This window comes from Ambystoma mexicanum, chromosome 4q (genome assembly GCF_040938575.1).
Source record: "Ambystoma mexicanum isolate Mex_15411 chromosome 4q, UKY_AmexF1_1, whole genome shotgun sequence".
NCBI lineage: Eukaryota > Metazoa > Chordata > Amphibia > Caudata > Ambystomatidae > Ambystoma > Ambystoma mexicanum.
In genome coordinates, this window is record NC_090928.1 from 223,447,887 (window position 1) to 223,474,072 (window position 26,186).

At 45.6% G+C, this 26,186-nt stretch overlaps 1 protein-coding gene across 1 annotated transcript in view; it reads left to right on the forward strand.

Moving 5' to 3' along the window:
- The window catches only part of CDC40 (cell division cycle 40), a 1,027,131-nt gene that overhangs the window by 627,451 nt on the left and 373,494 nt on the right, over window positions 1-26,186 (forward strand). The window contains exon 10 of the mRNA XM_069607756.1: window positions 13,842-13,943. Coding sequence (XP_069463857.1) covers window positions 13,842-13,943 — 102 coding nt within the window. The remainder of the gene's footprint in view (window positions 1-13,841; window positions 13,944-26,186) is intronic.

Genomic DNA, 26,186 nt, shown 5'->3' on the forward strand with positions numbered 1-26,186 from the left:
AGAGTAAAAAGATGTACACTTTTGGAAGAAAGGTAGCCTCTTCAGCAGCTTAACAGACTAGAATTGCTAATAACACAACTTTATTAGCTAGTTACAACTGCCACAAGTGGGAAGAGATTGCCAAACAAATATCAACGGCTCCAGAGCCCCTTAAAACACAGCTGTCACTCTCCATTGCAGAGGATAAGCAAATAGCAAACTGCATCCTCAAGAACAACTTGAATGCAGTGGACAATGCAGGAAGAATCCTTGCAAAGGACACGTTGATCAAACGCCACACTCGGGCTACCCACCTTAATATGCCAATAGAACCAAACATGGTGTTTGGCAAAGTGGTGGAATATGCTCTAAAGAGCACGAAAGAAGAGTATGATGCCATTAAATTATTGGGGCAGCTATAATTTTGACCATTTTAGAGGGCAAAGCTCTCAACGAGCATCATGTTACAATCCAGGTCAAAGCTCGTTCTGGGGTTCATCACAGGGACAGTCCTCTCCAGGCGTTTCAGAGAGGCCAAAGAAGGTCTTGAATTAGAGGTAGGTCCAGAGGCGGCTCAATACCCCCCCAAGCAATGACCACCCGCTACAGGCTCCCTCCCATGCGACTCCAGTAGGAGGCCGCGTTTCATACTTTACCCGCATATGGGAGGGAATCGCTGTGGACAAGTGGGCACTTTCAACCATGGGGGGCGGTTATTGCATAGAACTGATACAGCAACCAACGACCCACCAAGACAAAGGGACACCTCCCAGGAAGAACGTATCCTGTTGGAAGAGGTGAAATCGCTGATCTTAAAGGACACTGTAGAAATCGTCCCGGCAAACCAGGTAAACAACGGTATTTATTCAATGTACTTCCTTGTGCCAAAAAAGACCTTACGATGCACCCCGTCTTAGACCTGCGCCCTGCAAACACCTATGTCAAGCCACAGATTCTGCATGACAACGCTACAGGAAGTAATAACACTGTTAAAGCGAGGGACTACATGGAAACCTTGGATATGAAAGATGCATACTTTCATATTTCAATGTTCCCAGCGCACAGAAGATTCTTGCGTTTTCAAAATAGCGAACCAGCACTACTAATTCAAAGTGCTACCCTTCGGCATAGCCTCCACTCCAAGGGTATTCACCAAGGTACTAGCGGTAGTGGTAGCGCATCTACGTAGGGAGTCAATCCCAGCGTACCCTTACCTGATCGACTGGCTGATCACAGGGGAGAACCCCCAAATTTGCAAGCAAACTACCCAAAGAACAATCGGTCTACTTTTTCAAAATCAAGCCTTGTACCAAACTAGAGCAAACGGTTCCTAGGAGCTGTCGTAAAAACAGATGAGTGTCTAGTCTTTCCGTCGAAAGACGGAGTACAAAACATACTGCTGCAATTGCCTCAATATCTAGGCGGTTGCCAGATAACCGTACGCAAAGCAATGCGCTTGCTCTGGATGATGGCATCAAGCATTTATCTGGTCCCACATGCACGATTGCGCATGCGCCCAATGCAAGAATGGTTGGCGAAACAGTGGTCTCAGGCAAGTGGTCAGTGGGACGATGTTGTTTTGCCAACCCTAGTGCAAGCTCTACGCTGGTGGACAAATGAGAACCTGTTAAAGGGAAAACCCTTTCATGACCCAGCAGTGCAAGCGGTTTTCACAACAGACGCATCACTTACCAGGTGGGGGACCCATTACCTTCATCACACAGCGCATGGTCTGTGGACTCAGATCACAGCCCAGAATCACAGCAACCTTTGGAACTTCTAGCAGTGCTCAGGGGACTACAAGCCTTCCAAGCACACCTGACTGATCAGACAGTACAAATACACAAAGACCACACCATTGCTATGTTTTACATAAACAAGCAGGCGGCACACACTCTCCAAGTCTGTCCAGGCTAGCACAAAAAAATCTGGAAGTGTGCACTCAAGCGGGGCATGTTCCTAACATCGCAATATGTTCCAGGGGAACTCAATTGTGTAGCAGACTCACTAAGCAGAGATCCTCTACCAGAAGAGCACGAGTCACAATTCAACAAAGATATCGTAGACTGCATCTTCACACAATGGGGCCACCCCCCTCTAGACTTGTTCTCAACAAACCAAACAATGCCCAGACTTTGCATTCAGGTTCCCCCAGCACAACTCCAAAGGGAATACCCTGTGGATGTACTGGTCAGGGAAATGTGCCTACGCTTTTCCCCCCACTCCACTGATGAGCAAAGTGGTGAACAAGATGCACAAAGAACAAGTGACATTAATCCTAGTTGCTCCTATGTGCGACGAGACAACCTTGGTATCCACATCTGCGCGAACTGGCGATGTGCGACCCGATTAAACTCCCTTATCCTTCAACATGCTCACACAGCACTGGGGGAGAACATTGCACCCTCGACCTCAGTCTATGAACTTTGCAGTTTGGCTTCTGAAGTCATAGTTTGGCCATTTAAACCTACCTCAAAGGTGTATGGAAATCCTGAAGGAGTCACGTAAACCAAATACTAGACACTGTTACTTTAACAAGTGGAATAGATTTGTAATTTGGTGCCAGTCGAAACAAATCGACCCAATAGAATGTACTCGATCACACGTTCTTCATTAAATGCTTCACTTACTAGTCTCAGGGCTAGTATTTAACTATGCATAAGTCCAGCCTTAAACACCTCACATATAAGATGGCTTTTCTGGTGGCTATCACCTCCATAAGAAGAGTCGGTGAACTGCAAGCTTTGTGGGTGCAAAACCCTTTCTTTGTTATCCACAAAGACAAATTGGTATTAAGAACGCACCCTAGGTTTTCACCTAAGTACATTTCAAAGTTCCATGTCAATAAGGCCATCAAACTACCAGCTTTCTTCCAAAATCCATCAAGCTCAGCTGAGATAAAAACTCCATACACTAGATGTAAGGAGTGCAGTCCTTTACTATGTAAACAAGACCAGACCGCTAAGGAAAACAGACCAACTGTTTATCTCCATAGCTCCAGCCATGGAAGGAGATTGCTTGTCCAAAAACGCCATCTCCAGATGGATAGTCTGATGCATACAGCTCTGCTACTCTCCATCAAATAAAATACTGTCTTTCACACCAAGAGCTCACTCCACCAGGGGTATAGGAGCTACCTTAGCTTTTATCGCAAACGTCCCGCTGGACACCATTTGCAAAGAAGCTACATGAAGCTCTATCCATAGTTTTACTCAGCACTACTGCATTGACATTCATTCTAAAGCAGATGCCCAAGTGGGACAAGCAGTGCTAAAACATCTATTTGCTGCTGCATCTTCTCGCAACCCACCACCTTCTCCAAACACTGCTCGCTAATCTATGCATAGCATGTGATCTAAGCAGATTCCACAAGCCTCAGAAGGGATACATAACTCGCCGTAATCGTATTTCTGATGCTTATATCCGATTAGATTCACATGCACACACCCTTCATCCCCTCCCCTCATCCCTATGAAGGTGCATAGATGTTTTCTGGGCTTTATCTGATGCATAATCTGCTTTACTACACCTGTACTCGGTCTACCATTCATGCAACCTCATGTCAGAAACAAAACAATCTGAGGGACCTCAACGCATGCAACACCATGGGTACAGTGTGTACAGTAGGTGTAACACTATGAATAGTATTACTGGTACGCCCTGTCGACGTCCCTTTTCGAGTTTAGAAAAAAACTATAATACTCTGCAGCTTCCACTAGACGTTGGCATATGCATAGCATGTGAATCTAAGCAGATACAGGCATCAGAAATGCAATTAAGGTGAGTAATGTATCCTATATATGAAAATTTGTATATCTGCAGATTCACCCAGTTTCACAGAATAGTAAAGGTGTTACAGGAAAATGGCTTATTTGTCCAAAACTGCAAAGTCAGGAAATCGGGAAGGTATCAGTAGCCCCGAGGTTTCAAGCCAGCAAAATGGTTATCTTGCCCCAAAGATTCCTAGCAATTAAGACCTTGAATGTGGCCTTAAGATCAGGATCTTTAATGACTGTTTATGCCTGGTGGTGCTGCAGCTTATGCTGAAACGCCGAAGTGCGTCCATCATTATAGGGCATCTTGCATACTGCAGTAACAGTATGTTTTGGCTTAGTTTCATCCATGATGTGAAAAAAATTGGCACGACCAGACTAATATTGCAGAGACTGAACAATTGAACATTTGTGGACCCCTACCCACCCCAAATATATCCAAGGGATGTGGTCTGTGAGAGATGTACTGTGATTGCAGTGCCACAGGAGAGGCGCTCCAATGATTCCAATTGGCGAAAGAGGGAGAAAATCAACTCCATATTCTCTGGTAAAAGATGGCACATAGGAGAATGACTGACGGCCCTGCCTGGGAATCTCAGATGGAGTGAGGCTCATGTATGTAGTAGCCAGGTGAACAACAGACAGGGTATCTGCTTTGCAGAAGGGCCTGTGACACTGCTGAATCCCATGCATTCATAACTCTGAATCCCATGCACTGAAATACCGAATGAGAACATAGCTGGGGATTTGGACCATGCACATGGAGACCTCGAGTGGAAAACCGGCAGAAGAACTGTACTCTGTGGGTTAACTTGCCAGTATACTGGGATTCTCCAAGTAGTTGAAAGTTTGACCAACAAGTGCATAATGCAAGATCTTGAGAACTGAGCCAAGCAAGTACAACACTGCTTTCTGTAATCTAAGTCCCAAACTTCTTTGCGAATGCAAAAGAGATTGCATATAAGAACACAATCCTCCTTTCTGTGAAAGCACAGGCAGCCTCCTGTTGTAACAGGAATGCAGGATTTAGCTGCAGTAATTGCTTACACGCAGCTCTCTTCTCTACCAGAGATGGGAGACGGAGGCAGAGGGGCCTTTTTGACACAAGCCCTCCCCCCGCTTGACATGGGAGAGTTGATTGTGGTGGATTTAGACAAACCTCCCCAACGCCATTGATCGATAATGAAACGAAGAAGGGCTCTTGTAGCAAGCAACAGATTTTGCCTATTGTTAAAACAAGCAACCACATACCATTAAAATGGCACTGCTTAATACCCGCTCACTAGCAAAGCATGCCATTAACATACACGACTACATCTTAGAGAAAGAATTGGCTATAATGTGTATCACCGAAACATGGCTAACTGATTCATGTGGCCCAAACGCAAGTCTGTCAACTTCGCCAGGCTTCAATTTCTTCTCCAATAATTGTGAGCAGGGTATTGGAGGTGGCGTAGCTCTCCTGGTCAAAATCTGAATGGCGGGTTCATGAATCCCCTTTCGAATGTGCCAACTGCGAGATCATCCACATAAAACTAATCCCAAATGACAATTGTTGCCTTAATCTTAATTTATCGCCCACCAAGAGCTATGCTAAATTTCAAAGACGATTTAATACATCTACTCACTCCCCTAAATAAACTGAATAACTTCACTATTATACTCAGAGATATGAATCACTGGCTAGGCAACCCAAGAGAAAAGGATGCCAGCAACTTGGAAAAACTGCTTAACAGCACAAATTTCAAGATCTGTAACACAGAGCCTACCCATTTAGGAGGGAATATCCTAGATTGGATCTGGTCAAGAAACATTGCCATGGAAATCACAAACACAAGGATATGCCCATCGTCTGACCACCTTTTTGTAGAATCTGATGTACATTTGCCCAGTAAACATCTTAAATGAATCACCCGGCCAGAAAAAACAACCAGTAGAAATCTGAAAAGAATGACCTTTTGGAGGTCTTGAAACAAGCCTCAATCCTATTATGGAGAGCACCCGCAATTAGGATTCGCCGGAAACACTAGTAAACACCTATAATCTACAAACTACATGTCTTCTGGATAGAGTTGGCCCACTAAAATTAAAAGAAAATGTGTGATAAAATCTGTAGGTTAGAACGGATCTGGGAAAAAAACCTTCATGTTGAAACAAGGAGCCTGGAAACAAATACAATATGCATACAAAAAACAAATGTATGAAGCCAAAAACTTTTCTAGAACAAGGAAATCGAGTCTTCAGAAAAAAACTCAAAGAAATTGTTTCAAATCTTCCAAAGTCTTGATAAGCCACATTTACAACCCGAGCAGTTTAAACCTACAAATGAGGATTGCAGTAGGGTACAGCAGGCCTTTGTAAATAAAATTGCATGTGCCAGCGTAAACATTTTGGATTCACTGAAGCAACACACCACTGCCATGCACCTATACACACATAGCAAAGACCAACACACCTGCAATTTCACTGGTATCGGTAGAAGAAAAAAACCTTGAATTCAATATGCCCTTCATCATGTCTCGGGGAGATTCTACCATCAAAATGTCTTAAAAAATCGTAAAATGTTCACCCCCCTTCCTGGTTCGTTTTGTGAATTCTTTTAGACATGGAAATGTGCCTGATAGTCTTAAACACGTAGTGGTCACTCCGCTCCCAAGGAAACTCGGAGCAGATCAAAATGACCAGAGTAACCTACGCGATATTACCAATACACTTTTTCTGCTCAAGGTTATTGACAAAATTGCTTCAACCCAGTTCCAAATGCATCTGGAAAAGACCAATATCCTCCACCAAAATCAATCTGGTTTCCGTGCATTTCACGGCACAGAGACCGGTATGGTGGATTTACAAGCACATATGCTGGACACAACAGAGTAAGGTAGATCCAGTTTACTAATTCTCCTGCACCTCTCTGCTGCGTTCGACTTGATTGAGCACACTCGATCTTCTTGATTGTGTATGCACTTTTGGTTTGGTCAATGTTCTAAAGAAACAACAAACTGGATAGGCTCTTTCCTGGGAAACGGGAACATAAAAGTATGCTGGGGCAGGGCAACCTCAGGGTCTTAATAAGTACATGAAGGTGCCCCTCAGGGAGCCTGCCTATCACCAATTTTGTTCAACCTATATATTAAGCCCCTTTGTGATCTCTTGACTGCTTCAAACATTCTCTTTGCCAGCTATGCAGATTATACTCGGCTCCTTATGGAGCTGACCGGAAACCACAAGCTTGATGTAATGCAGCTGAAAAACATCTACAGCTTGATAAACAACTGGATGACCCAAAAATCAATATGTTTGAATCCATCTAAAACAGAGCTGATGCTTTTCAGCTCAACACAAGCTATAGCCAATGTCAGCTCAGAATATGACCATATGATCATCGAACACAGCTATATTAAGGACAAAGTAAAAACACTTGTAGTATATATGAATGCCACAGTGAGCTCAGAGGCACACATGGATGGCATTGTCTGCAGTACACAGTATCATTGAAAAGTAATAAGACAGGCTAAACCGCTCCTGCCACAAAATAAACTAGCAAAATTGGCCAGGGCAATTGTTATGCCCCGCCTGGATTAATGTAATGCTCTCTTGCTCAGGGCAAATATCGGTGACATCAGAAAATTACATACAGTACAAAGTGAAGCTGTACAGGTCACACATGATATCCCCAAAAGGGAACACATTATGGGGGCCAGAAAAAGACTGCACTGGCTGTCAGTGCTGGATAGAAAACATTTCAAGGCACTCACCCTGACCCACTGATGCATTTATGGAAATGCTCCAGTATACCTTAAGGGGGAAAATGAAACAATTTGTCCCCGCCAGACAACTTCGATCCAGCATAGGTAACATGCTGACGGTACCAAGGATTAAAAAATGCAGAGGCCTGGGCCAAGCCTTCTACACGCGCTCAGCCCAAGCTTGGAATTCCTTGCCGTCAAAACTGAGGCAGGAAACTAGACACCATGTCTTTAGGAAACACCTAAAGACACATCTTTTTCACTAATATTACACATGCTTTTTCTCTGACCAGATGCTTCCCTGCTTCTAAAATGTTATGTTGTCCCGTTTATTTTTATTTTTGCCCTCTGTGTATATGCAGTGCCCTGATGCCTGAGGGCTTTGGCACTTTATAAATAATCCCTTTTCCCCCCTACTTCCATCCTCTTCCCCTGTACTACTTTGTCTTTACACTTGCACAGTAAGAATGTCACAAGGCATAGTATGACCGTTACTGCTGTTTTTTCCCCCTATGTCTACCCTCTTCCCCCTATTTTGTCTTGTGGCACCTGGAAACACTTGTGTATAGGCGCCATACAAATGTCCAATAAATATAATCTTATTCGTTTCTCGGTCCTGCACTCTGGTGAGGGGACTTTGAGGAGAGGATTTGTGCTTTTGGGGGCCCACCCGGATGCCACTGAAGTTCCAGCGAGATTCATTTACGGCAAAGCAATGCACTTAAAGGTGGTCGAGGTACCCTGGGTATTGGGATTCTGCAGCCCAGGAAGGTCACAGGACGTCGGGGGGGTGGAGGGGATGGCTCAAATAGAAGAGTGTTTTGAGGCTACTTATGCCCACCAGCCCAGAGGAGGAAGTCGTCCTTGGTGGCGCTTCCCTGTCGATTCAAAAAGTGGTCCGGACAGCAAAGGTGCTTCTGCAATTACTGGAGGTGCTGCAGACGTCTTGGGTCGATGTCTTCCTTGGAGCTTCAGTTCCACTGGTTGACTCTGCTTTCTGTCCACAAACTGGAGCCTAGGTTGACCAAAGGCAAAATTCAAAGGACCCACCCCCACCTAGAATGGTAAAAGTGCCAAGAAGGAACACGCAAAAGAAACATGGCGATAAAAGAAGACTGGGGCCATTTTGGGGGAAAAGGTCACCCATGTGCACTGTACTGCAGCTGTGGATACTGCCTGTGAGTAACACAAACAAACATGGTCAAAAGGTATCCACTGCTACAGCCATATTTGTCTGTCACTGTAATTAATTATAAAAGTTAGTTACAGGAGCAGTGGGAAAGGAGTTAGTGTAGCCCCTCAGCACTCCACATAAGGTGGTGTGTGCTGATTCCACAAAAAGAAAGTTATGTAAGATAAGTATCTTACTAGTTCTAAGGAAAACACATAGGGTGATGCATGCTGCAACAATTTATTACAGATGCCTATAGTGAAATGCATGGAGGAAAGCATAACTCCATGAAAAGTAAAAAAGAATAAAGTAGCATAATAGGGTTCCCATATCGGAGCAAAAGAATGAATGAGTGAGTGGTAAAGTCCCACTGAGGAGAGTAAAGCAAAAAATACCTGAAGTCCAGCAAAAGTGCTGGGGGTCTCAGGTTGAGGGGAATTAATACAAGAAATAAAAATTCTCCCTAACAGAAAACCCATGGAAGATTACCCAGTGTGGTCAAAACCAAGTAGTCATTGATGTGGATTTAATTTTGGGCATGCAAACAGCGTCCCTTGAGTGGCTGGTTGAAAGAAATTGTCAGTGTAATTGCCGGACTCTCTTCAACTGACCCACAAAGTGGGGGGGCATGACAGTGAGCAAGAATAGGCGACCCTTTAGAACGGATCAATGGCAGCTTCAAGTCAAACTGCTTCAGGACAGGAAGTAAGACAGTCCCATAAGAAACATCTGCAGATGTTCGAGCCAAGATACCCCACACCCACTATCCCCAACCTCCTCACCCAAGTAGCAGATGAGCTTTGTGAAGCAGAATCACGCCGCTTGGGCTCCAAATAATTAGTAGGAGCTTCCATTTCAGGACCTGTAAGTATTGAAGAGGGAAGGAAGCATGACACTTTGGGGGAGTAACAGTGAGCTGCAGGCATGGATGTTCCAGCGATTCACACAGTGAAAGACAGAGTAGAGCTTGAAGCAAGATACAAAACAACGGAGAGGCAGTGTTTCAACATCAGGCTAATCTGGAGAGCAGCATCTTGCCAGCCTCCAGGATCATTGCAGATATCCAATCCCTCCAGAGCAATCCAGAGAAGGTTCTAAGTTTAAGGATACAAATCTGTAGAATGTCCAGCGTAGTCTAGATGTAGAGACCCTAAATTGGCAGCCATCAAATTAGAATCGGCCAGCCAACCTCCACTTTCAAGGCACACCCACCCTCTGTGTCTTGAGGTATCAAGATGCTTATCGAGTCTAAACCAGATACCAGTCATCCAAGTATGATTTGCGAGATCCCAGAGGAGCCTACAATAGGCAGAATGGACATTTTGGCTGATCCTTAAGACCACTAACAAAATGTTTAAAAGTGCAGAACTTTTAAAATGTATTGGTAGCCACTTTGATCATCCTCAGGGAGCAAGTGGCTACGAACGCAGTACTTTAGGCATTGAGTGCAGAAGCCACATTTAAAACGTGTATAGCTGCTGCCAGCCTACTCCCAAACACACTTTCTGGATGAGAAAATTCATCCAGGGATAAAATGGGATGGTCTGCGAGTACCCCTGCCCAGATAGCCTTACGGGCTTACTAAGGAAGCACACCAAAAATGAGCTGCAGTCACTGGCAGCAGCAAAGTGTAGAAACCAAAATGGCTCCTCAAAGTTGAAGTGACTACTACGCAAGTTAGCAAAGGAATCCCCAAAATGGGATTTCTAACCTTAAACGAAGATGAATGCAACCTCAATCAGAGAAGGACGTTCCACAGCTATAGAACATCCATTACCTTGTACATTCACAGAAGGAAGAAGGCTTCAAACCCGTAGGTCAACTGTGGTACAAGAAGTGAGGTTAAATGATACAGATAGTTACATCAATACAGATAACTCAAACTTATTGTAGAACGAGTAGTTCTGCCACTGAGACCTCAAAAGGATGAGAAAAGTAGTTCATGAAAACAGTAACTTGAGAAAGAGACTTGATTTTAAAAAAAAAAGAAAGCCTAGTTCATGAGAATCCGATCTTATTGAGGTGAAAGAAAATATTCTACTTAAATGCTATTTCAGTACTATAAATGTGCTTATATTATAGGGTGGCAATTACGCCCTATTAATATAGCATAAAAAACGATGTTCATTCATTGCTGCCACAATTCGGTCTCTAAAAACTTTTCACTAGCTGGCGACAAAACTCTGAGCTTCCAACCCTTTTCCTGGCGTTGCTTAACCCAGGAGCAGATAAATGATCACAGCAGAGGTCTTCGATGAGATCAAAAATGACCTCCTGGGGGACTTGGAGTAAAGATTGTAGTCCCTTCTCACAGCAAGTGAATTTCATGGCCTTAGTTGCAATGAATTGGGTCATTTTAACTGTCTTTAAAGTTTTCACCACTGTATGTATACATAATTAATTAGATATATTCATACACGCGTACGCGGTGCCTGCCACCAATGCATTCGTTTTGGTGCTTCATACTGCTGTACACCTTAGGCACTACTTAGAAAAGAACAAAGGAAGTATCTGTCACACTACCATGAAGATCTAGTCTCCAAATTTCTCGTTCTGGTTAGACTACCTGCAAATAACTCTTTGCTACCAAGAGTCACAGATGGCACAAAAGACGCTGGGTCTTGAGGACACTTAAGGATTTTTTATTGAATTACTTGTGGGGCCCTTGTGCCATCCCCCTCTCTCTTGTTCCCCATTGGTGTATCCTCATTAGCCCCGGCATCCAAGTCCCCCGATTAGTATTAATGATCGGGAACCCCTACTGTATAGTGCCTGGCTCTGCAGAGGATTTCCCCAAAATGACTCTCTAAACACCCTGAGGAACTTCCTAACTGTCCCTTGCCTAGCTAGTTGTTAGTATTCTAGCTGAGTTAAGAAGTGCCTTGCACTTCTTCAGTTGGAATCTTGCTTGCTCACTCACGGCCGCGCTTACCTCTTCCCTTCTACTCTTAATGTCTCTCCCTCCTCCTTGCTCCACCCACCACTCTTCAGTCCCTGCAATGTTTAATTTTGCCTCCACCCTTTTGATATTTTGTCTCCTCCCTCACCATTTAACTACTCCTCCACACCACTACGCCTCCTTCTACTATGCTCTTGCTCACGCTACCCTTACCCACCACTCCCCCCTCCTACTACTACTACCACCACTACCACCACTCTCCCACCACTACCACCATCCTCCACCTCCCACCACTACCACCACCACTGCCCCACTCCCACTACTACTGCCACCACCACCACTCTCCCCTTTACACTACTACCACTCTCCCCCTCCCACCACTACTGGTGTCTTCCTCCTGCTACTATTCAAACCTCTCCTTTCACCCTGTAACCATTCTCTTCACACCCACTCATGACATTAACCCTCTGTGGTAATCCAGAATTAGGATTCAGACTCTGGAACATAATTTTCATAGATCTTTATTTTCTTAGTCTGACTTCTGGTAGCTACAGAGAAAATAAATTAAAATAATGTAAACTAACTCTAATAGATGTTCCCTGTTGGAAGCACAAAGGTTCAAGGAAAGGGTCTACTGTCAAGATGAATCAAAACACAAAGTCCCTAGCCCAAATCCTATCCAAGCTTACAACTTTTCCAAAAAATGAACACGCGCAGTTCTAAAGGATTCAACAACTGAAAAGATGGTCGACTCCTGATGCAGGTTTTCTCCTGCTTGAGTTCTTCAGGTGCCAGTATAATGGTGAAGTGTTCCAAAACTATTTCGCAAAGGTTTACCCCACTCCAGAGTTTCTTTTCTACTGTAGGAATTCACTCTTTCTGCATTCCTCTCATTTTCTCTTTTAAGGTTCTTCAGTTTCTCCACCTCTCTAGGTGTATTGTCATGCTCTTTCCCTTGATCGATTTTCTCACCCCCTTGTAGGGTATCTAGATTCTCAGACTGGCGTGGGCTCAGTGGCTTTCCCAGCCCGGCTTCTGAGGCTGTTTTCTCACCGCTCTCGTGGAGTCTTTAAGGCACGAGGCAACCTACCTTCCCCTGCTTCAGGCTTCCTCTCCACTGTGTTCCCCCAACCATTGAGGTTGGTAACCAGTCCCCAGCTGAGACAATTTGCAACTGAATCCATTCTCCGTTTGTACAGTCCTTTCTTCACTAACCAACTTCTGATTGGCTGAACTGTCCAGCTTCTCAAGTAAGTTCATCCCCTCATTGGTCAGTTTGAATATCGGTTGAGTGGTTTAAGGGTTCCAATTAACCTTACTATACAAGGGCTTTTCTCCAGTTTATCTAGTTTGCTCCTCCTGGGTAGGTGCTAGGTATGCCTTGAAGTTCCTCTTGCTCTCTTAATTGAGCTTTTTTTTATTTCACCATGTACTTGTAGTTTTGTAGTGTTTCATTAATTTATATTCAATTTGCCCAGGGTCCTTAATGAGGAATTTAACCCAGGTCTCTTTACATGGGCGGTAAGCATTCTACCACAGTGCTATTTCGGCTGTGCTGCTAATCAGTTGTGATGAGGCTGAATCCTTTTCCCTGCACCTGAAAAGTGTTTTTCTCTCCACACGCTGGCAGTGCCTCACACAGCATTTTCTCCTTTCCACATTGCATGGTCAGGCTGCTGCCATTCTTTCACTTCGCAGCCACATGGAGTTTGATATGTTATTTATGCTAGATTCATCACACCTAATGTACTCGCCATACAAACAACCACACTCCAGTGCTTCCTCCTGCTGGTCTCTTGGTCTGCCTCTTTCTTTTCTGACCTCACCCGCTCAACCCACACTTACTGTTTTCTGTGCCCAATCTGGGCCTTTCTTCCCTTCCCAGGGTGTGTGGCACTGGTTTGAAAATGGGGTTATGCCTGTCCAGTTTCTCCCCCAGTGTTGGCTGTTTCTCTACTACCCATCATGCCCGTTCATGTCAATGATCACTTTTAGGGTAATTGAAAGAGTATTTGTGTCCCTTGTTAAGGGGAGGGTTAAAATAAAAGCAAGTCCTAGTTGGTGCCAGTGTCGAGGTGCTAGACCTCTCATTATTAAGGACTTGGGGACACATGGTAATTTATGTACTGCTTTGTGTCATTGTATTAATTAAGAGACGATAAAAAATGCCAGTGGCTTTTTGGAGCAGTGTACATTGCAACATGATTGGAATAGTTGATCAATTGTGGTATTTAATTCTTGGAGGCACCCTTACAGCTTTTTGTTTCTTTTAGGGCATAATAAAGCAGTTCGTGACATCTGCTTCAACAATGCTGGAACTCAGTTCTTAAGTGCAGCATACGATCGGTACCTTAAACTGTGGGACACAGAAACAGGTAAAATGTTATTTCCTTAACTCAAGCTGCATTTTTTTATTTATGATGAACATTTGTTACTTCCAGTGTTTATGCAAAACGTTTATTTTAGTGACATCAAACATTAAACTGCATGTGCATATTCATGGAACACATACATATGCAGTACAAGTAAAGAATGTATGTTTGTTGAGCTGTTCAAATTAAATGATTTTTTTCTTTTGGATTGAGTGCAATGTAAGGTATTTTACTGAGCACTACAGATTTGTTAAATGTTGTGGGGCACGTGTTTGTGTGTGTGTAGTGTAGATGCTGCACAGTGATTGTGTTTTTTTTTCTTCTTTCTGATTTGTATCAGACTTCCTACAAGGAAGTAAACTAGACAAAGGAAACAAGAGGTCAAATAGTATGAGTCTTGAGGTGGGGCCACTGCTGTTTGGAGAGGCAGCCCATGCTGAGCAGATGGCTGGAGGTTGGGGTGGGGAGAGGATGTTTGGAGTGTGAGTAGCAAAACTTACTTTGAGGGGAGACAATTAGTTGAAATGAAAGGGGTGGGTATGAGAGTAAATCCCATGAGGATGCTCGAGCAGTCAAGTTTGCCAAGGCCAGAGTTGAGATCAAAGATGTAGATTAGCACCGTGAAATACAAAGTTGAGCCATTAATTACCGATTTTGAGATAGTTTAGCCTGGTTGCAGTAGCGGTGGGAACTATGGGAGCTTAGGAGGATCTCCATGTTGCGACTCTTAGAGCTGGATTTACAGATCTGGTGCCAATATAATGGGGCAAAACAAGAGTTGATGTCTGGAAGGTTTAGAATTAATCTTATCCTCTGTCATTGTTCTGGGTAACCCTGCAGACCATTGTTCTTTGCCTGCCAAGCCATTACAGAAAGGGGAAAGACCATATGCAAATCAGGCTTGGTTCCACCCCAAAAGGGGCATTTTAGCCCAAACAGTTGAAATGCCACATGCACAATTTTTAAATACACCTAGTGATTCTAAGGTGTAGTAAAGCAACTGAATAAAGAAATTAGAACCAGGTTTCGAAGGGATTGTGTCCTCCGACGTATTCCTTATCTTAGATAGAAATCCTTCAGCTTTGCTGGCCTCGGAAAATTTTTTCGCCAGAGGGCGCTGCGCGTCGATGATCGCCGAGTCGATGACCCTCGACGGCCTCCGTGCCGACGTCGACGTCATCCTGCCTATAAAGGCCGCGCGCAGCGTCCGTTGCTCAGTTCCGTTTTTCCGCGCTTCGTTGTGCCTCGGAACACCGTTGCTCAGTTCTCGATATAATATCTAACCTCGATATCGATGGCATCCTCCTCCGACCCGACGACCCCTCGGTCCGGTTTCAAAAAGTGCCGAGACTGCGGGAAGAAAATGTCGTTGACGGACCCTCACAGGGTCTGTTTGTGGTGTCTGGGAATCACGCACCAGAGTTCGGAGTGTGAGGAATGCCTTTCCATGACGGCGAAAGCCTTGAAGGAGCGTAGGGGGAAGCTCGAGAGAGGTAGGTCAACTTTAACTTCCTCGAAAGCTTCTTCGGTAGAGTCGAGACGTTCGTCTCCTCACCATAAAAAACACTCTCGTTCTAGATCACGAAGTGGCTCCCACCACTCGTCGACATCGAGACACTCGAAGAAGAGACGTAGGAGATCCCCTTCGTCATCTTCGTCGAGTTCTCCTGAGAGAGTTCATTGCCCCACAAAACGCAGCTCGCAAGCTGAGTGGGAGGAATTCAGGAAAAAGATGCTAAGCGTCTTCGAGAAAGCGGCCTCGTCCCCCTCGAAGACAGCTGAGGGTGATACCCCGGGTAAAAAACCCAAAAAATCTAAACGCCGCGAGTCGCAGTACCCGGCGGAAAAGTCAACCCGAAAGCGCCTCGAGCCATCGGGAAATAAAGCATCATCGACGCCATCGTCGAAAACTCCTTCGAAACAGAGGTCGGCGCCATCGACGCCGTTGTCGAAGGATTCATCGGCGCATCAGTCGATCGAGTCGACGCCGACGTCGACGCCGATATCGACGCCGGTGAAGGAAAGAACCACGGCTACTCCACAGCCAACGGTTAGACAAAAGACCTCCGACTCGACGCCGAGAACGTCGACGTCGTTCTCGAGCAGGACTCCGATCCTTTCGAGTTCCTCGAGGCCTAGTACACATTTCTCGACGCTTTTCACGGCGCCTTCGAGTACTTTCACGTCGGTGTCGACGACATCGACGTTTTCAAGGCCTGTGATGATGGCTCCTTCTGCATTGGAAATGGGGTTTATACCATTCCAAAAACCAAAGTATCCCCCTTTAACCTCGATTTTTGAGGAAAGGGAGGATTCAGACCAAGATATTGATTTACAGAGGACCACATCACCAGAGCCAGAGACTTTCGCCTCTGAGGAAAGAGGATTAAAAAATCTTCAGGATGCACTTCAGGAAGCTAGTGGCTTGGACACTTCTCCTGAAGCAGAATTTATCAAACCAGACCCAGGAGAACATGCGGAGACTCCATATAGAGCTCTGATGTCTAGAATCATAGAATTTATGGGTTGGTCTGCACCTTCTCCTGCCTTTCAGCAGGATGACCTCACTGACATACTGGACAAGGGCCCACAGGAGGATCCTGTGGTTCCATTTCACTCTGCTCTACAGAGAAGGATTTTGACAAACTGGGAAACGCCGGAAATTATCCCGGCAGTAAATAAAAAACTGTCAACAAAATACAGGGTGGCTAGTTCTGACCCTGAATATTTGTCAAAACACCCTACTCCTGAGAGCTTAGTTGTACAGGCTGCAACCTCATCAGGCAGCACATCTGCATACCCCACTGCTCCGCAGGATAGGGATGACAAAAAGTATGATGCCATGGCTAAGAAGGTTTTTTTCTGCCTGTAGCATGGCGTTAAAGTCTATTAACGCGACCTGTACGCTCGCTAGGTTCAGCCACACCCTTTGGGAGTGCGCTTCATCAGCGGCTGACTGCCTCCAAGAAGGAGAGGAAAGGGACGCATTTTTAAACATCATCAGGGATGGTAAAGATGCGATGTGCGAGACCCTACAAACTGGCCTAGATTCTGCTGACAGTATCAGCAGGGCCATGGCGGCAAGTACCACAATCCGCAGGCATGCGTGGTTGAGGAAGTCTGGTTTTGCCTCTGACGTGCAGACCAGGCTTTTGAATATGCCCTTTGACGGTTCTACCCTCTTTGGAAAGAAGGCGGATGACAGTTTGGAGAAACTGCAAACGTCCAAGGCAGCAGCCAAGTCATTGGGAGCTGCTATCCGTCAGAATACCTTTCGTCCTTCGGGATCATCGTGGAGAGGACGGTCCTTTCGTTACTATTCCTCATATGGAAAGGGCAGAGGACGACCGGCTCAAAGAGGCCAAGGAAGATTTACCCGTGGTGGACGGGGTAGGGGAAAGAAAGCCGCACCCGCAGGAGCAGGAGCCACTTTACCTTCGGCAACTGCATCAGCCGCTTCAAAACCACTCTGAGGTCTCCCCTCACAGAACACCAGTAGGGGGCAGGTTAACTCACCATCTGACGGAATGGCAGGCTATTACGTCAGATGCTTGGGCTCTGGAGACAGTGGCCCAAGGTTACTGCCTGCCCTTCCTACATATCCCTCAGAGTCATCCACCGGGGAACAACCCTTTGAAGCTTCCAGATCCGCTCCTCTTGCAGGAGGTTTTAGACCTGCTAGAGAAAGGTGCCATAGAACTGGTACCTGTAGCGGAAAGGAACAAGGGTTGGTACTCCCCCTACTTCATAATACCGAAGAAGGACGGAGGACTGAGACCCATCTTAGACTTACGGGAATTGAACAAATTCCTCCGAAAGGACAAGTTCAAGATGGTGACTCTCTCTCAGATCCTTCAGGCCCTCCAGCTTCAGGACTGGTTGGTATCTCTAGACCTCCAGGACGCTTATTTCCATGTGCCGATCCATCCCAGGCACAGGAGATACCTGAGGTTCGCAATTGGCAGCTCTCATTATCAATTTCGAGTTCTGCCATTTGGGCTAACCTCCGCCCCGAGGGTCTTTACCAAGCTAATGTCGGTTGTGGCTGCAAGTCTAAGGAGAGAAGGGATTCATGTCTACCCTTACCTAGACGATTGGTTGATCAGAGCTGTATCTTCGGAACAGGTTCAGAGACAACTAGATTATGTTTGCCACTTCCTTCACAAGCTGGGCTTCTCCCTCAATTTAAAGAAGTCACAGATGATACCATCACAGAGACTCCAATTCATTGGAGCAGTCCTGGACACTTCCCTGGGAAGAGCCTTGCCACCAGAGGTGAGGGCTCGAGATATTTTGCAGATGGTCATCAGATTTCAGAATGCCCAATATCTCCCAGCCTACGACTTTCTGAGGTTGCTAGGCCTCATGGCATCCTGCATATTCCTCGTGCCGGAGGCTCGCCTGAGAATGAGATCCCTCCAGTGGGCACTGAGAACTCAGTGGTCACAGTTCTCAGGAAGGATGACAGATCTCCTTCGGATCCCGGTCAAAGTAGCCCGAGACCTTCAGTGGTGGGCCTGTCGGGAGAACATCCTGAAAGGAGAAATGTTTTGGCAACCATGGCCGGAGATAACAGTAGTCACGGATGCCTCACTCACGGGGTGGGGAGCTCACGCCAACGACTTGACCATCAGCGGTCGTTGGTCTCCATCGGAGTCCAGACTACATATCAACCTGTTGGAGCTGAGAGCCATCAGACTAGCGCTGAAGGCTTTTCTGCCGTCTGTACGGGGAAGAAACGTCCTAATAATGACGGACAATACAGTGGCCATGCACTACCTCAACAAAAGAGGAGGCGTAGGCTCACTACCACTGTGCAGAGAGGCGATGCAGCTCTGGTTTTGGGCAATTCAGGAAGGAATCTCTCTATCGGCAATTCACCTAGCCGGAGAGAAGAACTTGACAGCGGACGCTCTGAGCAGGCAGAGCACAGTCTCTCACGAGTGGGAGATAGCTCAGGAAGTCCTTCAAGAGATCTTCGCCCTTTGGGGAACCCCTCAAGTGGATCTGTTCGCCACCAGTATCAACAGGAAGTGCGACAGATTTTGCTCAAGGGAATTTCCCCCGAGAGGAGCTCTAGGAGATGCGTTCGTAGTGGACTGGGAGTTCCCACTTCTGTACGCGTTCCCTCCGGTCCCTGTCATTCCTCAAATGATCAGGAGGTTGAGAAGGTTTCGGAAGACCATGATCCTAATTGCCCCGGATTGGGCCAGGAGAACGTGGTACCCGGACCTTCTAGACATGTCCATCTGCCCTCCAATTCGACTGCCATACAGAGAGGATCTTCTCTCGCAGAAGGAAGGTCAGGTTCTCCATCCAGCCATCAAGACCCTCAACCTTCACGCTTGGTGTCTGAAAGGTTGAGGTACAAGGATTGGGACCTTCCGGATGATGTTATGGAGGTGTTGCTTTCGGCCAGAAGGCCGGCAACTAAAACTCTATACCGCTGCCGTTGGAACAAATTTTGCAGCTGGTGCAGAGAAAAGAATATTGAACCCTTTTCTTGTGGTACACCTATGGTGTTGTCATTCTTACTTTACCTGGCTAATTCAGGCCTACAGGTTGGCACAATTAAGGGCTATCTCGCAGCGCTATCAATCTTTAAGCGCACTGCAGAGGAGCCTTCATACTTCAAAATTCCATTGGTAATACAATACCTAAAAGGATTAACTAATGTTTATCCCCCGAAACCTTTTCAAGTTCCCTTATGGGATTTAAACCTAATTTTAAACTTCCTAAAGGGTGCCCCTTTTGAACCACTACACTCTTGTTCATTGAAGCTTCTCACCCTCAAAACTGTTTTGCTAATAGCATTGACATCTGCTAGAAGGGTTAGCGAGTTGCAAGCCTTATCGTGTAAACCTCCACATACAATCTTTTACAAGGACAAAGTTGTTCTTCAGGTGAAGCCTAACTTCCTCCCGAAGGTAGTCTCGGAGTTTCACATCACTCAGAAGATTATATTACCTTCTTTCTACCCTCCTCCTCATCCGGGGAAGGAGGAAGAGAGACTGCACAGGCTGGACCCTAAGCGAGCCTTGAGCTTTTATATCAGCAGATTGGCTAAGATCAGACAAGCAGACCAACTCTTTGTAGGTTATGCAGGACATAAGTTGGGCCTTCCAATAACAAAACAAACCATCTCCAGATGGATTATTTTAGCCATTCTGGAGTGCTACAAATTGGCAGGAAAGGAGCCTCCTCAAAATCTAAGGGCTCATTCTACCAGGGGTATCGCAACATCCTCAGCCCTTCAAAGAGGGGTGCCAATTCGAGATATATGTGCGGCTGCCACATGGTCGTCCGCACATACATTTACCAAATTCTATAGCCTGGATTCCTCCTCTAGTCAAGAAACTAGATTCGGCAAGGCTGTGTTACACTCTGTCCATTCTGGAAGGGTAACATAACTTTTATTACTCCCGCCTCCAGTCACAATACCACTGCTATGGGAGTCTATCTAAGATAAGGAATACGTCGGAGGACACAATCCCTTCGAAGAACTAGTTACTCTTACCTTGTAACGTTCTTTCGATGGGATGTTCCTCCGACGTATTCCTTATCGACCCTCCCATCCATCCCCGCAGTATGACTTCCTGTGGGTTTGCAGCCTATGCTCCTTCAAGGTGATTAGTCTAATCCAAAAACATTACTGGGGACTACAAAACGGAACTGAGCAACGGACGCTGCGCGCGGCCTTTATAGGCAGGATGACGTCGACGTCGGCACGGAGGCCGTCGAGGGTCATCGACTCGGCGATCATCGACGCGCAGCGCCCTCTGGCGAAAAAATTTTCCGAGGCCAGCAAAGCTGAAGGATTTCTATCTAAGATAAGGAATACGTCGGAGGAACATCCCATCGAAAGAACGTTACAAGGTAAGAGTAACTAGTTCATCTCTCTGCTTCAACAACTAGGCCATCACATTGCCCCTCACTCTACCTGACTTGCTAGACGCTGCCTGACACTCTCCTCGGTACACCCTCCTCTGTGCCTCCCTGTATCCCACCCCGGCTGTTTGTGTTCTGTTGTTGCCTCTGAAAAGTGCTCAGTTATGCATCTGTACTGTTGTATACCTCTGTAAAGCACTCTGTTTTATATCTGTATTGTTGTATATCTCTGTAAAGCTCTCAGTTGCTTCTCGAAGCTAGGTCTGCGCTTACTAAATACCATAATATGTTATGAATACTTTGAGAACTAATAGGTTTAGAATAAAGACGTTAGCAGACATACAAAAACGTTGAATTAAGGTTATTTATACCCTTAAGTCCTTCCCTGGCTTAAAATGCAGGGGACTAGTGTTTTGTGTTCAGGGGGCTAGAAGTTTTTTTAAGTAGATTGAATAAGTGTTGGCCTGAGCCAACATGTAGTTGTAAGAGTTCCAAAAGTTTAGGAAAAAGAGGGCATTCTTTAAAAGACTCTGTCCCAATCCAACCACCTTAGGGAAGACCCGGTTGTGGGGGGAGGGGGAGGCGGGTTGCCAAGCCTGAAATGTTCAAGGCTATACAAGAGAGAAATACAGCTGGGACAACCTATGGAGATGGGGAGAAGAAGGGGAGATGACAGAACTGGTATTTTTACACACCCTCTGTACCCTGATTCACTCAAGGACCACTTTAAAAATGCCTGAAATCACTGGCCCTTCTGGATTCTTGCCTTCGTTTTGTTGGAGGCAGACCAGGGGTTGCAAGTGCAGAGGTCAATTCAGGAGTCATGTTTTTGGGTCTGGCTAGTTTGTGGTTCTGTCCTCCAATGGACAAATCTGGATTCTGGATATCCAGGACACACCAACTACTGGACCACAGATGACCGTGGTACTCCCAGGAAACAATGCAGGTGCAAACAGCAATGGCCCCTTGGTGTGAATACCAGAAGGCAACCCATGTGGAAATTACTAGTAACTGGGTCCTGCAAGGCTCCTTCGTGGTGCAGAGGTGCAACTTCAAGGAAATGTTTCTTGTTCCATAAGCTGAACTGCAGCATCTCATGGCTCAATTTGGTGGTGAGGGGGACCGTTGTAGCTAAGTAGCCCGGAAGGAAATCTGGCTAGCCCACAGGCTGGTTCCTGGACTGTTCTGAGCGCTTCCAGTGGCTGGATCTTTGAGTAGGGGCAGGACTGGTTGTTTTCACTGGTGCATGGGTCAAAGTACTGATGTAGGTCTTTAGAAGATCTGCAGAGACAGGGCTTCACCAGGCAAGTGAAGAAAGGACTGCTGACAATATTCCTTCATTGAGTTTCAGGTCTTGAGCGGGTTGCTCTCCTTTGTTGGGGGTCTGGGCTCCAACAATGATCTGAAGAATGGCTGTTGGAGTTACCCTTTTTATCCGTACTGGAGTTGCCCTCCGCCCAACAATGGAAAGGATCTTCAACATTCAAACTGGAAGGGGCTGTCGTCCTGGATAGCCTCTGGCCACTGCATCTGCCTGGCAACAGACACACTGGCATGAATGTGGATTAGGTCCAGACAGACTCGGCACCCATATCAGGCCTCACACACAACCCATCACTTTGCCTGCAAAACCTACAGCTTTCTCTGTCAAACTAAAAGATGGCCAAAGGACAGGAGAAAATCTTGTCGCACAGGCTTTTTAGAGTATATGGTACTCTAATTGGCACTAAATTGTAAAATTCACAAGTGCATAAAAAGAAAACGCTACAGAAGTTTTTGCTGCCACCATCCCATCCTGTACACAAAAGACAGGTAGCCACAAAGTTGCCTAAAATTAAAATGATTGGGACAGTGTCCTTACGGCACTTCACATAGTCATGTGTGCAGAAAAAATAAACAGCTAACTTTTTAATATGGAGAACAGAGTTCTTCTGCACCGATAGCCATAAGAACAGATCAGTGCAAACAAAACAGATGAGCTTAGCAAGGGTAGTGAAGCAAAAAGGCTTCACATACCTCTAAAACTCAGGATAGGTAAAAAACAATAGCAAATTGTACTTGGCCCTATTGATGTCTATGGAGTGTGAAAAACCTGAGGGCATCCTCAAATCAGGTGATATAATATGGCATTTATAACACGCATGTACACAAGTGTTTCTAGGCGCGGCAAGACAAAGAGGGTGTAACAAAGGTATAACAAAATACGATCTTACTAGGCATTGTGTCATTCAGATCACGCAAGTGCGGGGAAGAGGTTAGGGGAGAAGTGCCAGGGGGAGGTGAAGGGGGAAGTGCAGTTAACTCATAAGTGCATCCAGCAGGTGGCTCATAAGTGCATAGAGAAGGGACTGTAGGGTTGCACATACAGACCCTTAAGTGCTGGGGAGCCCGGGGGCAGTGCGAGGGCAACTGGAAATGCAGGTGGCCAGAGGAAGGCCATTGCTCTTGGAGCCTGACCCTGGGGGTAGCTAAGTGAGGGAGAATCACCTGAGTGTAGATTGTGGAGAGGATGTTGTTGGGGGAGACACAGGATTCCACCTTCCCATTCCATGATGAACCCATAATCTCAGATATGTTTATGGGCAATTGTTACCCCTTCTCCTCTAGCCAGGGTAATAGCAGATGATATTATCAATCTGGAAACCACAGAAAGAGGGCAAAAGGAGGAGGGCTAATGGCGAGACATGGTATACCCCTTTTCCTTATGAAGACCATCCCAACCCAACCCCGTCCTTTATGGACTATTTTAACGCATCTCCCATCATTCAACCCACAATGGTACTGAGACGATGAAGAGTCATGCAGAGTATTGTAGAGGTCCGGCATGTCCCAACTGCTGTACTAATTACCACCAGGCAATTCGAATTTGGGACTCACACCTGCAACCTGTCGAGTGGTTGCAGGTGTATAAGAAGGGAGGAGACTAACTGCAAAAAGACCAGCAGGGAATCTAGAATGTGAGAAGGCAGCCATGGTGGGTCCTGCAGGAGTGCCAGAGCGCCAGCAGACTACTCCAGGCAACACTAGAGTCCATGCCCGCCAGACAGACACAAGAGGGGGCGCCTCGATGGTCAGAGCTGTGCATCAGGAACTGCAGACACAGAAGAGAGAAGCAAGAATACCGCCAGCGTCTGTGGAGAGAATGCGGAGCTGCCAGCGGGATACTGAGAGGGATAGAAGTGCAAGCGGGGCTTGCGGTTGCAGAAAGACATGCAGGTCCACCCGAGACAAGAAGCCTTGCCGCCTGGAGGAGACGCCAAGGTTCGGTGAGTGAGGAGGGAGAATAACTTGCGCGCCCCGGGGCAGTGGGGAAACTGATGTGAATGCAGAGTGAACGGAAAAGCGTGTGCACGATGAAACCAACCCAAAACCACGGGTTGGGGGGAAATTAAGGACCTATAATGTGCAAGCCACAAAGTAAAAGTTAACATATATTGAATACCGAGTCAAATGAAAGCTTTTTGCAAGAACCATGATCTGATGACAAGAATATGTGAACTGCAGATATTGCATATTGTGAATGCAAAGCAAGAGCCATATGAAATACAGAACTCTGCAAGTATAGGTTAAGTGTGAAAGAACCTTAAAGCAAAAGTAGTGGGGAAACAAAGCCACTGTGAAGTGAACTATATGCATAAATAGTGTGGCAATGCCAAAGATTGGCAAAGGAGAGGTGACACATTGTGGAAAAGCCAAAAGGCGAACAAGGAGATGCCAAGCGAATGTGAACCTTCACACAGGCACAGATGAGGAAGAACCTTTGGGGGCTGGAAAGCCTAGGGTTCCTGCTTGTGCGACCTGTAGTGGGTTGACCATGGGTCTGACAACTGCACCTAGACCAGGGAACCCTAATTGTGAAAGCTAAAGAAATTGCTGGAGCAAAGTAAGAGAAAGTCATTAAGAAACCAGAAAGGATAAATTTGATTTATAACTGTTGTGAATAACTATCAGCAGGCTGTTTTGAACTTGAGGAACGGAACCCTCAGGTTGTGTAATGTTCTTGAACTTGAAGAAGGGGGGGCTGAAAAGTAAGCCAGGAGCTGGCAGAAGCTCATAACTTTGTTTGGAACACTAGTTCTTTTATTTCTGACATTCCTACACATTGTTTAGCTTTAGTTGTGAGGGCAAGCATAGGTTTTGGACACACTTTTAAGTTGAACTCTTTGGCTCCGACTTTCCTTAGTTTCTTTATGTAGGGAAATCCCCCCCTTAGCTTCGGGCAAGTTAGGCCTTCATCCATCCTGGCATTTAAGTTAAATACAAGACTCTTGTTTGAACTTTGAATATGTTGTCTGTGTCTTGCTTCATGATGCCTTCACAGGAGGGAGAGCAGCAAAATGAAGAATATTTCCTAACGAGGACTATTCAGCAGGATCAGCTTGGAGAGGAGGCTCCATAATCCTCTTTGGTAACTTGGAGGTGATAGCCCCCATCATAATGCAGGAGCTGTTAGTAGAGATTGTGTGGTTGCTCATGGGTGAGCGTGAACTCCCACTAGGCACCATCAGGCACTATGATCACATTTTATGGCATTCTGTTTTTTGCTTTGCCATTGCCACTGCAGTGACGAACATTTACATGTGATTCTATTATGTAAGCCAGGAAATTAATCTCAAAGAGCAAGGATACTGATTTTGAAGGTTTTTTTGGCAGCAGCATGCGTCTTCTCTAGTCCCACGAGATTAGCATAGTTGTAGCAAATGAGGCATGAGAGATGAACAGATGCTTCTTCAGTCCTGCACAAAGTGACTGGTCTTATTTTTCCCGAGGCGGTATTATGGTGTGCATCTTGAGCATGATTTAAAAGGCCACTTAAATTCAGTACAAAGTAGCTCTGGTGTACAAAAAAGTTAAGTTGAATTGTACTTGAACAGCTAATGACTGTATTGATTTTATTTACGCATAGCTTGCTAATGTACCTTTACTCTTCTGAGGGACCCCAGGGCAGCAAATATTTCTGATATACTTCATTTTTTGCACCCTTTTGCTGAACTGCCAACAGAGTTCACCTTCCTTTTGCCGTATAGGGGTAATCAATTTACTACCTAGGAACCAACCTGGTAAGGTTACAACCAGCTATAATGGGTAGCTGAAGAGACACATTTTTTAAGTTTAACACTCTCATGATGTAATTAACTGTCATATTGCCTCTCATACAAATGCTGTAATTCAGAAACAAAGTTGTAGTACTTTAAAAAAAAAAAAAAAAAATCTGCAAAATAATGTAGATCCCATAACTTCAAACATTTAGCTAATGGTAAAGTACAGGCTTGCAAAAGATAAAATAGAGCACACCATTAATTTAAACAGTTGAACTGTAAAATGTGTGATCAATCACTCACTGATGTAGGGCTCTTT